General features: G+C 40.8%; 1 protein-coding gene and 1 long non-coding RNA gene across 10 annotated transcripts in view; one reads left to right on the forward strand and one right to left on the reverse strand.

The window, feature by feature from the left end:
• The window catches only part of ODAD2 (outer dynein arm docking complex subunit 2), a 219,812-nt gene extending 216,669 nt beyond the window's left edge, over positions 1–3,143 (forward strand). For all 9 annotated transcript variants that reach the window (XM_079915239.1, XM_079915230.1, XM_079915238.1 and 6 more), the window contains one exon: positions 2,719–3,143. In XM_079915239.1, coding sequence (XP_079771365.1) covers positions 2,719–2,832 — 114 coding nt within the window. In that variant the 3' untranslated portion in view covers positions 2,833–3,143. The remainder of the gene's footprint in view (positions 1–2,718) is intronic.
• The window catches only part of LOC307183152, an 84,667-nt gene that overhangs the window by 12,494 nt on the left and 59,020 nt on the right, over positions 1–13,153 (reverse strand). The window lies entirely within an intron of this gene.

Raw genomic sequence — 13,153 nt, forward strand, 5'->3', positions numbered from 1 at the left:
TACATGCCTGGACTCAGAGATGCCATCTCAAAAACTCACGTGGCTTGCCAGACTTGCGCGTCCGTCTCTCCACAAGGAGGCCTACGGCCCCGAATCCCTGCTCACCAGAGGCGCGGACACCAACCTGGCGAGGACTGGCAGACTGACTTCACCCACATGCCCCCCTGTAAACGCTTCCGGTATTTGCTCACTCTCGTTGACACCGTTTCAGGTTGGATCGAGGCCTTCCCAACGGCCCGAGAAACGGCAGACACGGTCGCCACCATCCTTCTCCAACATATCATCCCCCGATTTGGCCTGCCGATCTCCATCCAGTCGGACAACGGACCCGCCTTCGTCTCTCAGGTGGTTCAACAGGTTCCTCCGCAGCCGCATACAAGAAGTCTCTCGGGTGGCGGTGACCACCCACATGCCTTGCTACCCACAGAACCCCCCGCTGCCGCCCTCCCCTAACCTCCGGACCGCTGGCCGCCCGACGCCCTTCCGGCGCCCCCGTACGGCAGGAAGTAGCCAGAGACCAAACGTCGCCCCATTACACCAAAGAAGTCGGGATGTAAGGCCAGCAGGTCCGGGGAAGGGCCCAGGGAGCCAGACGGAACCCCCGCCAAGGAGGCTGATGCAACCGACCGGTCTTCCCGCTCCCCGAGGGGCGGAACCAATGGCTCTGAGGCTGATGCAACTGACACCCAACATAGCCACAACACCCGAAAGATTACCACAAAAGGGGGCTGCTTCACACAGCAAGCGCCTCCCCTGCGTCCACCCCGATAAATTTTGTTCGCGCCCGCACCCGGGCGCGACTTCTCTGGCCCCCTTCTCTCGGGCCAGTGAACCTCACCTGGGAGCGTTCCCAAATAAAGCTTGTTTAAGCTCTCTTCCGTTTTTGGTGCCGTTCCTTACAACTGGTAAGAGAATGAATGAAAAGATGGACTGTACAATCTAAACTGGTTATGGAGGAAGTGAAGACAGGAGATGGTTTAAGGAAAAGTACACAGGCCAGTGGACTAGAGGTCGTGATGAGAACAAACAAGTAAGTTCAATGGCCAAATCAGAAGAGCAGTAATTGTTATCAGAGTCTGGAGGTTGGACTGTTGAGAGTGATGAAAAATAAGAACCAGGGTGTGACCCTGGAAGTAGGGGCTAAAGTGTGGTGAAAATCATTGACATGAGGAGGTCAAGAAACAGAGAGGCCAGACACCCTTCAACACCCCAGTGTGATCAAGGTCTCCTCTTGTACAACCTCCTAAACGTTTCACGTTTTGCTTTCTTATTTAAGTCATCAGTCTACCTGGAAGTGATGTTTATGTGTGAGATTACCATTTGCATTTTCTTCTCTTTGGATAACCAGCTGTCCTTGGGCCATCTGTTGAATAGTTTAGTCCCTAAATATCCCTTGAACTCATTCCTTCCATGCTGTTCCCGGTTCTGCTTTACTCAGTTCTTATCACCTCTGGCCTGATGTGTTGCAGTTCCCACCAGTCCCCTCTCTCCACAGTCCTTATTCTATTAAGTTGCCATCAAATTTATCTTTCTAAAATACAAATATGACCATGTCACTCTCCTGATTAAAGTGCTTCAACAACTTCCTTTTCTTACCTGCAGAATAAAAGCCAAACTCCTAAGCCTGCCATATTTAAGATGTTTCACAATATTTTTCTTTACAATATTTCTTTCCTTATCAAGACATCCTCATTCTATGACATTATCCACATTTGTACTCAAAGGCTACTGTATGAAAAATGTTCAATTCAAATTACATTTTAAATCTTTCATCAGAACTGTTAGAATTATAATTGATAGATTAAAAAAGTTCTAATTTTTTTGATATTTATTTGGCATCTACCATGTATCAGGCACTGTATGATTTTATAAGATTCTTCCAGAGTTTACAATCTAAAGTAGGACAAAAAGCATTAATACAAGTCTGTGAAAAAGGGAAGAATACAAGTATAGCAACAGACATTTGAGTAAACAACTATGAGAGTTCTGATGAGGGAGAAACGGCATTTTGCTTGACAGAAATCAGTGGAGGCTTTGCAGAAAAGTTAGCTGGGTCATGAAAGGTGGATAACAGAGTCAGAGAAGGAGGTGGGAGGGCATTCTAGGTAGAGTAATGGCACCAATCAAGGCAAAAGAAGTGGGGGAGCGTGACCTTGGACTACAGGATGGAACAGGAGAAAGATGAATGGCTCGAAAGGTAAACGGAGGCCAGAGCACAGAAATCCTTCAAGGACAGGTTGAGAGACTGGGCTCGAGTTAGCTGGCATTGGGAGTCAATGAAAGTCTCTACTGAGGGACTGATATAATGAGGTTGGGACACGATGGGGTAGCCTGGAACGCAGAGATTAAGCCTCGAGGATGCACGACAAGCTAGGCATGACACGCTGCTGGCCTGTCTCCGGAGGTGGAAGAGCCACAGAGGATGCAAGAGGAATTTCAAAGCAGAAATTTCGAGCAGTGAGATGACCAAAGCGAGGAGGGAGAAACAGGTCTAGCTCAGCTCCGTTGAGTAAAAAGGCAGAATTTCATGAGAAATTCCTGCATCTGATTAAGTACCATTTATATCTGCATTTGCCACCGTGGGATTTCTCGGCCCTTCTGTTCGGTGACTTAGAAAGCATTCCGTATTTAGCCTCGTTCTCATAGTCCAACTTTACCTGTTTAGATTAACGGTTTTATTCTCATTTCCCTCCTCCCCCTGCTCCTCCGTGTGTGCAGCTTCTACTGCGTATGGTGGGGTCACCTGACCAGGAGCTCCAGGAAGCCGCAGCTGGCTGTATAGCCAACATTCGCAGGTTGGCTCTTGCTACAGAAAAGGCGAGATACCATTGAACGGACATTATAGCTACCAAATGTTACACGACACAGGCCACGTCACTCCCAGGGCCGGGAGGCCTCAACTGGGAAACGTTTCACAGCAAATCCTTTACAAACAAATGTCTGAAAACACAGGAATTTAGAAATGCAAAGGATGCTGTTCATCCAAAAACTGTATGGGTGTTTTCGTTCTATTTTAGGGCTACGCCGTGTAATGACATGTAAAAGCCAATATATCTGTGATAATTTTCCAGGAATTTGAGAATATATGTATACAGCTTGTGTGTGTGTGTATCTATATCTATATATAGATATATTGGCGATGCTTTTGTTTGTGGTGATTTTAATAAAGATATGACCTTCCCGTTGTGCATTTTTTAGAGTCATTCATGAATGTCTTTAGAATTCCCTTTCTGTTAAACCAATCTAACTGTCTTGACACTATGGTTTTGTTTGTTTGATCGCCTGCAACCCACGGGAGAGCTCTGAGGAGATGGCTGATTTCACAAACTGTTATGGAATAGAATTCAGAGTTAAGCAGCTGGGCTGAGACAGAGAGCATCCCGAGGTCATTCCAAGTTTCTCCGAAAACTATCAAACATCTGAGAAGACGACGTATAACTGGCACTGTACCAGATAATGCAAATCACAAAAACAAGCAATGAGTGAGGTTTTCACTTTTGGATTTCCAAAGTATAAACAATTAGATGTTTTATTTCCCTCACAGGATTCACCAACACTTTTACTGAAAGAATTAGTTTATGCTGATTTAAGGATAATATTACTTCACAGAAAATTGCTTTGAATTTCTGAACTTGTTTTCAGCACCAACAATACTTTTTAAAAAGTGGCTAGAAAGGATTAATGGCACTTTATCAGGTTATAGAAACATTAGAAGCCACTTAAAAGCATCACATATGTAACCTTGGTGTGCTGCAATGTTTGGGAACTAACCGTCCCCAGCGTCTAAAACTAGCTAGGAAAACAGCTTTGTATGTGTCCACTCAGGAGACCGACCATCTCACTTAATGCTTTAGAGAGCAGGCAAGGTTTTATTGAAAAACATTAAGTACTGGGTACGTTCTTCATAATTTGGAGAAGATCATAAACTTAATTGAATTAAGTGTAAATAATTTGTATGAAATGAAAAGCCTGTACAGGATGAAAGTTATACCAGTGATAGATTCTCCAATAAAAAGGTGAGGCATTGCTGAGAACTTTAAGGTTCTGTAAAACACCAATTCATCTTCACTGCTTTTCAAAGGAGGTTATAAAAGAGGATAATAGAAACAAGGAAATAGTATCAATGCTAACAAAGAACAGAATTTAAATAATAGTGTAAATCCTTTAGCTTTCAACAGTAGTTATTTGTCATGTTAAAGTCACTGGTTGGCTGTGTTCTACTAACATTAAAAACACATCTAGAAATCATGGATTATGACAGCTATAGAAAATTAATAAGTATATTATTGTTACACTATTATTAGAAGCAGCTTTCACCGTCATTTTAAGATTTTTAAATGTTCTTGGAATTAGTGGGTCCCGAGAGTGGAGGGAAGCAGCAGCACAAAGAACCAGAGGAACGGTTGAGAAGGATGTTCCTTTACCATATGCGAGCTTGGGGCTCTTGTTTGCATGATCACTAAATGCATAAAATAAGAGCAAAGTACCATTCTAAAGGAAACTAAGCTTGTGGAAACAGATACAGTAAGCTAACATGAAAATCATCTTGTGTATTTCTAAGAATTCTTTCTTTTAATTCTTGAGTACCAGGAATGCAGTAGCTTTAAAGTAAACAAAAGAGAACCTGAATTTCAAGGTCAATTTTTGGCTGTGTGTGTGTGTGTGTGTGTGTGTGTGTGTGTGTGTGTGTGTGTGAAATGGCGTAACAGAAAATTCTGACCTGACTAGAAAAATGTCAAAGGCAGTGAGTGAAAGCACCCAGAGATGTCAGAGAGCAAACATGCTGAGGATCACACTATTTCTTTGCTACTCCATGCAAAGAGACCAACTTTTCTCTCTCCATGGGACAGCACTTACTTTTTTTTTTTGCCTTAGTTTTTGTATAAGATGTTTTGTTTTATAGTTGTTTTCTGCTTTAAAGCTGACAACATTAATTCTAAGTTTTCAGCGACAAAGTTCTTTTTTAGGTTTTATTCTTCCCCAGGACATCCTGGGAATCCAATATGTTCCTCATCATAGCTGGCTATTTCAGTCTGAAAGGAGTTTAATTAAGGTGGAAGGAATTTTAAACAGATAGATACTCTCTGATCTTCTACTGTCTTTAGCTTGGAAAGTTTCCTTTTAGAAATCCTGGTCACCATCATTCTGCTGTTTGTACTCACTATCATTTTGCCTCTCAGGATGACTTGTGTGTAAATAGTTTCTTTTTAAAACTTCTCTAGGTTCTGAAAGTGAGTGGAAGGTTAGATGTCTTAGGGAATGACACTGCAAATCCTATTATTTTGATAGATTTTGGAATTACCACTATGAATCTCTAAGGCATTTGCATGGACTTGAAAGTCAATGATTCAAACTATTTGGAAAATTTATTTCCACTTAGGAAAATGAGAAATTCAGTTGTTGATAGACAGACAGCCATCTAACAAGATTAGGTTAAAAATAATAAAGAAAAGTTCACAGTCCAAATAATTGAAGGTGTGTAATCACATTCCATAAAAGACAAGAATGGAATAGGCTATGTCCATTCTTATAATTCAGTGAAAACAGTAAGGACACCCACTTATTTAAGAACCTCACTGCCTCAAATGCATTAAGCGCCCAAAAAACACCTATGTTCCTCCTGTACCTAGTGTAAAAAGTGGGATTCTCTTCCTCAGTGAGAAAGGAGTAGAAAGAGAACAACATGTTATGTGACGCTACCTAACGCCGTCACTGTGTTAGGTACTTCCTACTTGTGATCTCATTTAAAATGCAGGAGAATTGGTAAAACCAGCTGATCTCGTATCATACTAGGGTCTGTCTAAGTGGGCACGGTTATTCTGCAAGGACAATTTGGCAACGCACACCAGAAGCTTTTTAATTTTTTGTGCCCTTTGGATTATGCCCAAGGGTTTATGTACAAGGGTGTTCACCACATCATTATTTATAATGGTAAAAATGTTAGGGAAAAATTGGTTAATTTAATTACGGTGCAACCTCACCATGAAAACATGTTGTAGAATAATAGTTAATGACACAGAAAGCTTTTTGCAAGACATTGTTAAATTGGAAAGCAGGTTCTGAAACAATGTATACAGTGTGATCACATTTTTAAAATTATATACATGTAGCTAGTCACAATGAAAGAAGATGGGACTTATACACACCACGCTGTGATTAGTCAAAGAAGTGATTATTTCTGAATGGTGGAGTAAGAATGATTTTTGTTGTCTCTTTTGCTCATCTGTGTTTTCTAAACTATTTTACAATAAACATGAATTACCTTTTTTTTAATAAAAACACTCCCAGTGAATTTTACTTTTTTATTCTTTGGAAACTTCTAAGGCAGACATTCTTCCTCATACTAACTTTAAAAGAGAGATCCTCAGTTTACAAATGGGAGACACGACCCATACATAAATTTTTTTTTTTGACAAAAGAATGGTCGCTTCAACATCTAAAACACTATAATGTACTTTAACCTACAAACTGCACATCTGTAATACCTTTCAACTACAACTAATAGTAGTACAGTGTACTTGAAGCATACTGAAATGGCCCATAAGTAAACTCTGAAAATTTTCTTTTTGTCTAAGCAGCTGAATTCTATTCCAAGAGCACCAAAAGCAGACAAATGAAATTAGTCAAAAAGTCATTGATAGATCGGTTTTTACACACTGTTGTTTTGAAAAGAATGATTTTGATCCATTCATTTGTTTATTGTTGTAGATGCCTAAGACAAACAATATAGGGATTTACTGTTCCTTTATATATTTTGCCTGAATTCGTCTAATAGAAATACACTTCCAACCAATAAATAAATATAGTACAGTTTCATAGATTTCTGTTCTCCTTTAAAGCATCGTGTTTTTCTCCTTTGTGCTCTTTATTTTTCTGCTCTGTTACATTAATTTCCCCTCATTCCAGCAATTGTTTTCCTTCTTTTTTCCTCCATTTTACTTTCCGTGTCTCCAGCTTCTGCTCCCATTTTCTCTGATAAATGGTTGTTACATTTTCTGGCTCTTAAAATGCCTTATGCTTTCATTTCCATAAATGCAAGATCTAAAGTTAATATTTCAATGTTTCTGATGCACAGCTCTCATGGCTGACTTGAAATCATGCAACAGATGGAATCCTTATACTCCCAATTCATTTTTTTCAAAATTTCAAGTAAAAGTAATTATTCTTTATTTGCATCTATCAAGACAAAAGGGAGCTTTTCTTTTGCCAGTTCATGCCACCCTGATTCATTAGTTGATAAAAGACATCCTTTGCAGAGTACATAATTGGCCCATGATGTTCGGAGTTAAGACTTGTCATTTCAGTTTAGATTTATGTCCTAATTTATTTTCATGATTGAAAGGTATATTAGTGTATACCAGCATGGTTCATACATATTCAGAATCTACAGCTGGTTAGCTTGCTCATAAAGAAAGACTATGTATCAAAAGCGAGTTCAGACAAGATAGTGTGGATAGTTAAATGCAAATCCTATTTCATTATTGGAAGAAAACTGACCTTTGTCAATAGATTAGTTACATTATCAGTTACAAACCTAAATCCACAATGGTAAGGCAAGTAATGTAAATGAGTGAAAAGAGCTGGATTAAAAATAATAAGAATACTGAGACAATTGCCAATTGACCTTTATCCTCCATGTCTGGGAGACAGAAGGGAGTGGTGGAGACTGTGGAGAAGTGGAGAGTGCAGACAAATTACTACTCATCTCTAGCTAACTGTAGCCAGATCTTATCATTTTTCAAGAGAAATTCAGATTTTTATAGGCAATCACCCAAATTTTAAGTATTGGCAATTTCATTGCCATAGCAGAATACAACAGACTGGGTGGCTTAAACAAACACACAGTGCTAGAGGCTGGAAGTCTAAGACCAAGGGGCTGACAGGTTGGTTTATGATGAGACCTCTTTCCTGGCTTGCAGACAGACACCTTCTTGCCGTGTGCTCACAAAGAGATTTATCTCTGGTGTCTTTTCCTCCTACAAGGACACTAGTCCTATGGAATCAGGGCCCCACCCTTATACGTCATTTAATTTTACTTATCTCTTTCATAGGCCTATCTATCTCCAAATATTGTCACATTGAGGGTTAGGGCTTCAACATATGAATTTGGGGGTGGGGGATGCAGTCCATAACAGCAACCATGCAGAAAAATCAGAAAGACCCTGTGAGCCAGATATGGCCTTCAGCTCATCAGTCTGCAATGTCATCACCTTCATCTATTAGAATGAGAGTTTAAGTCCTGACATTAACATCCCTCAAGATGCCTGGAGCTAATCAATAGAAAAGCAAGGAAAATAATTCATGAAAACGAGCACATGTCAAACCATCTTGGTTCATGTAGACTCATATGATGATGTCAGCACTACAAAATGCAGCATTGGACAGGCTGACTTCCTCAAACTGACTGAAGCTTGGAAAAATTACTCTGAGGATGTAGATGATCATAATTAGGTTTAGGGTCAAAGAATAGCAGAGCTGGAAACACCTTTAGGGCCAACTCCCTGCCCTCTATCAGGCAAGTATCAAAGCTGCTCAGGACAGAGGCCTATTCTCTTCCAAAGGTTCTCCAGGTATTTGCTTCCCATTCCCCCTCAGACAGATTGGACTAACCAGCTTATGAAGATAAAAAGAGCCTTGATATGGAGGTTCCTTAAAAAACTACAAATAGAACTACCATATGACCCAGCAATCCCACTACTGGATATATACCCTGAGAAAACCATAATTCAAAAAGAGTCATGTACCAAAATGTTCATTGCAGCTCTATTTACAATAGCCCGGAGATGGAAACAACCTAAGTGTCCATCATCGGATGAATGGATAAAGAAGATGTGGCACATATATACAATGGAATATTACTCAGCTATAAAAAGAAACGAAATTGAGCTATTTGTAATGAGGTGGATAGACCTAGAGTCTGTCATACAGAGTGAAGTAAGTCAGAAAGAGAAAGACAAATACCATATACTAACACATATATATGGAATTTAAGAAAAAAAACATGTCATGAAGTACCTAGGGGTAAGACAGAAATAAAGACACAGACCTACTAGAGAATGGACTTGAGGATATGGGGAGGGGGAAGGGTAAGCTGTGACAAAGCGAGAGAGAGGCATGGACATATATACACTACCAAACGTAAGGTAGATAGCTAGTGGGAAGCAGCCGCATAGCACAGGGAGATCAGCTCGGTGCTTTGTGACCGCCTGGAGGGGTGGGATAGGGAGGGTGGGAGGGAGGGAGATGCAAGAGGGAAGAGATGTGGGCACATATGTATATATATAACTGATTCACTTTGTTATAAAGCAGAAACTAACACACCATTGTAAAGCAATTATACTCCAATAAAAAAAAAAAAAAAGAGCCTTGAGGGCTTCCCTGGTGGCACAGTGGTTGAGAGCCCGCCTGCCGATGCAGAGAACGCAGGTTTGTGCCCCTGTCCGGGAAGATCCCACATGCCGCGGAGCGTCTGGGCCCGTGAGCCATGGCCGCTGAGCCTGCGCGTCCGGAGCCTGTGCTCCGCAACAGGAGAGGCCACAGCAGTGAGAGGCCCGCGTACTGCAAAAAAAAAAAAAAGAGCCTTGAGAAATACTTTGAGGAATCCAGCTTAACCCCACAGGCCAGTGTTCCCCAGGCCTCCCGCATGATGCTAGTCTGGGGTAGCCGTTGAAATGCAAGCAAAGTCTCGGTCCTGCCCCCATCCTACTGATTCAGAATCTCTGGGAAACCCGGAATCTGCAGACTTCCCAGATGTAGTTACTGGATTTGGGGCATGGCAAAAAAAATGTATACAAGGGTTTTCTAAAAGTTAATCTGGTAGGGTACAATGAATAGAATACAGAGAGGAAATGAGAACATTGCACAGTTTGTTGTACTGGGCCTGCTATAAAGTAGACGGCTAAGACTAGGGAATAGGAATAGAGAGGTATCAGAACTGACAAAGTCTTAAAAGTTGGTCTCTTATACCTTAGAGAAGGAGCCCACAGTCATGAAACGAACTCTACCTCTATGCTGTTATACCATGAACCATACCACATGCCTCTAGAGCAGAAATATGGGACGAGCCACTGCGTAATTTAAAATTTTCTGCTCGACATCACTAACCATCAGGGAAACGCAAATCAAAACCACAATGAGATTATCATGTCAGAGCCATCAGAATAGCTATCAACAAAAAGACAAGAAATAACAAGTGTTGGCAAGGATATAGAGAAAAGGGAACCCTCTTGCACTGTTGGTGGGAATGTAAATTGGGGCAGCCGCCATGGAAAACAGTATGGAGGTTCCTCAAAAAATTAAAAATAGAACTGCCGCATGATCCAGCAATTGCACTTCTGGCTGTTTATCTGAAGAACATTAAAATGCTAATTTTGCAAAGATATATGCATCCCGTTGTTCACTGCAGCATTATTTACAATAGCCAAGATATGTAAACAACCTCAGTGTCCATCAATTGATGGATGGGTAAAGAAAATGTGCCGTCTACCAAACGTAAGGTAGATAGCTGGTGGGAGGCGGCCGCATAGCACAGGGAGATCAGCTCGGTGCTTTGTGACCACCTGGAGGGGTGGGATAGGGAGGGTGGGAGGGAGGGACACGCAAGAGGGAAGAGATATGGGAACATATGTATATGTATAACTGATTCACTTTGTTGTGAAGCAGAAACTAACACACCATTGTAAAGCAATTATACCCCAATAAAGATGTTAAAAAAAAGAATCTGAAAAAGAATATAAATATATCTATAAGTGAATCACTTTGCTGCACACTTGAAACTAACACAACATTGTAAATTAACTATACTTCAATAAAAAATAAATAAATAAAAGAAAAAAGAAAGAAAAAGTGCCGTAAATACATACAATGGAATGTTCTTCAGCCATACTAAAGAAAGAAGTATTGCCGCTTGTTACAACATGGATGGGCCTTGAGAGCATTACACTAAGTGTAATCAGACAGAAAGACAAATACATGATCCATATATGTGGAATCTAAAAAACAACCCCCAAACCCAAAAACCCCCACAAAACTGAACTTACAGAGGACAGTTCAGTGGTTGCCAGAGGCGGGGCTGTGGGGTGTTGTTATAAAATAAATAAGTCATCGGGATGTAGTGCACAGCAAGGTGACCATAGTTCATCACACTGTACTGCATACTTGAAAGGTACCAAGAGAGTAGATCTTAAAAGTTCTCATCACAAGAAAAACAATGTTTGTAACTCTGTGTGGTGACAGATGTTAAGTAGACTTGCTGTGGTGATCATTTCACAATATATACAAATACCGAATCATTATGTTGTATACCTGAAACTAATATAAGTTATATGTCAACTGTACCTCAATGAAGTACACACATTGCATACACAGATAAAATTTTCCAGTAGCTGTAGTAAAAAAGTAAAAATGAAACAGGTGAAATTAATTTTAATATGCTTAATTTAACCAAATGTATCCCAAATACTATCATTTAAGCATTTAATGAATAAAAATTACTAATGAAATATATTACGTTGTTTTTCACTAAATCTTTGGGGTTGGTGCGTATTTTAGAGTTATAGCACAGTTCAATTCAGGCGAGCCACACTTTGTGGCCACTGGGTACCATGTTGGTATGTCTTGGTCTTATACACTTGGTTAGGTCAAGGGGTTTCTCTTACCAATACTGTTTCAATTTCTGTGAGTTTTCACTATTTCTTTGGGTCATGCCAGATCATCAGGCATCGTGTCTTAGTGCTTTTTCTCCTTCTGACAGACCTCTCAGAGTCATGCTATTTCTGTCGACGTGATGCCTTTTTAAATTCAAATTGATACGAATTTCAAAGGCAATTCATCTAGAAGACCATAGTCAACGTATTTTGTGTACAGTTAGTTTTAGTTATTTTTATTGTGGTAAAATATACACAACATAAAATTTACCATTTCAGCTGTTTTTTAAATTGTACAGCGCAACAGCATTCAGCGCATTCACACCGTTGTGTAAGCATCACCACCATCCATCTCCAGAATGCTTTCATCTTCCCAAACTGAAGCTTTGCACCCTTTAAACACCAGCTCCTAACCTCCCCTCCTCCAGCCCCTGGAAACCACTGTCTGTCTCCATGAATCTGACCTCCCTAGCTACCTCATGTAAGTGGACTCATACAATATTTGTCTTTTTGTGTCTGGTTTATTTCATTCAGCACATTGTCTTCAAGGTTTATCCATGCTGTAGTGTATGTCAGAATTTCCTTCCATTTTACAGGGCAATAATATTTCATTCTGTGCACATACAACATTTTGTTTATCCATCCATCCACTGGTGGTCGCTTGGGTTGTTTCCATCACTTGGCTATTGTGAATAATGCTGACATAAGCATGAGTGCACAAACATCTGTTCAAGTCCTTGCTTTCAATTCTCTTGGGTATACACCCAGGAGTGGAATAGCTGGATTGGATAAAATTATTTTTAAAGCCTAACTAGTCAAACCTATAATAAGAAAAGGTGGTTCGGGGCATCCTTACCAGCAGAGTCAGTGGACTTGAGAGACACTCCACAGCGTCTCTAGCAGGGACTCTATTTTGTAAGCATCCCAACAGTTTCACAGTCACTGACTCATGGACAAAGAATCCTCTCAAGTTACCTCAGTCAGTTCAGTATATTTTTAATTCTGAATGAGCCAAGTTCTCCCAGTGTGTGATTCAGTGGGTGCAAATTAGGCATTTAAGAAGATATAGTCATACTTTTGGAAAAACAGTAAGGGCTCCTAACGGTGCCACTAAATCTACCAAAATGGCCTAAAAAATGAACCCAACTCTCAAAAGTTCCACTGTGCGGTGTTTACGTTGTGCTAAAAGGCAAATGTGAGTTTTCTGCAACTCCCATGTACAATTTAGCACTTTTAGAGAGAAAAAGAGGCTGAAGGGCTCTGAAAAGTTTGTGCTGGGGCTGTGAGAACTATTTCTAGGCTGGGAGCTGCCCTGACAATCTGCTCAGTTTGCACTGCGGATGTGGTCCAGGCACATAAAGATGGCGAGCGTGGTCCCTGACAGCTTGCAAATGCGTCCCCTCCGCTGCAGAAAAACGCTGGCCCCAACCAACCCGCGTCCTGCTTGAACCTCGAGGACACATGCGGAGGATGTCACGGTTGGCCCCCGGTTTTGCTTTGAAGGGAAT

This window comes from Stenella coeruleoalba, assembly GCF_951394435.1.
Source record: "Stenella coeruleoalba genome assembly, chromosome: 2".
Classification (NCBI taxonomy): domain Eukaryota; kingdom Metazoa; phylum Chordata; class Mammalia; order Artiodactyla; family Delphinidae; genus Stenella; species Stenella coeruleoalba.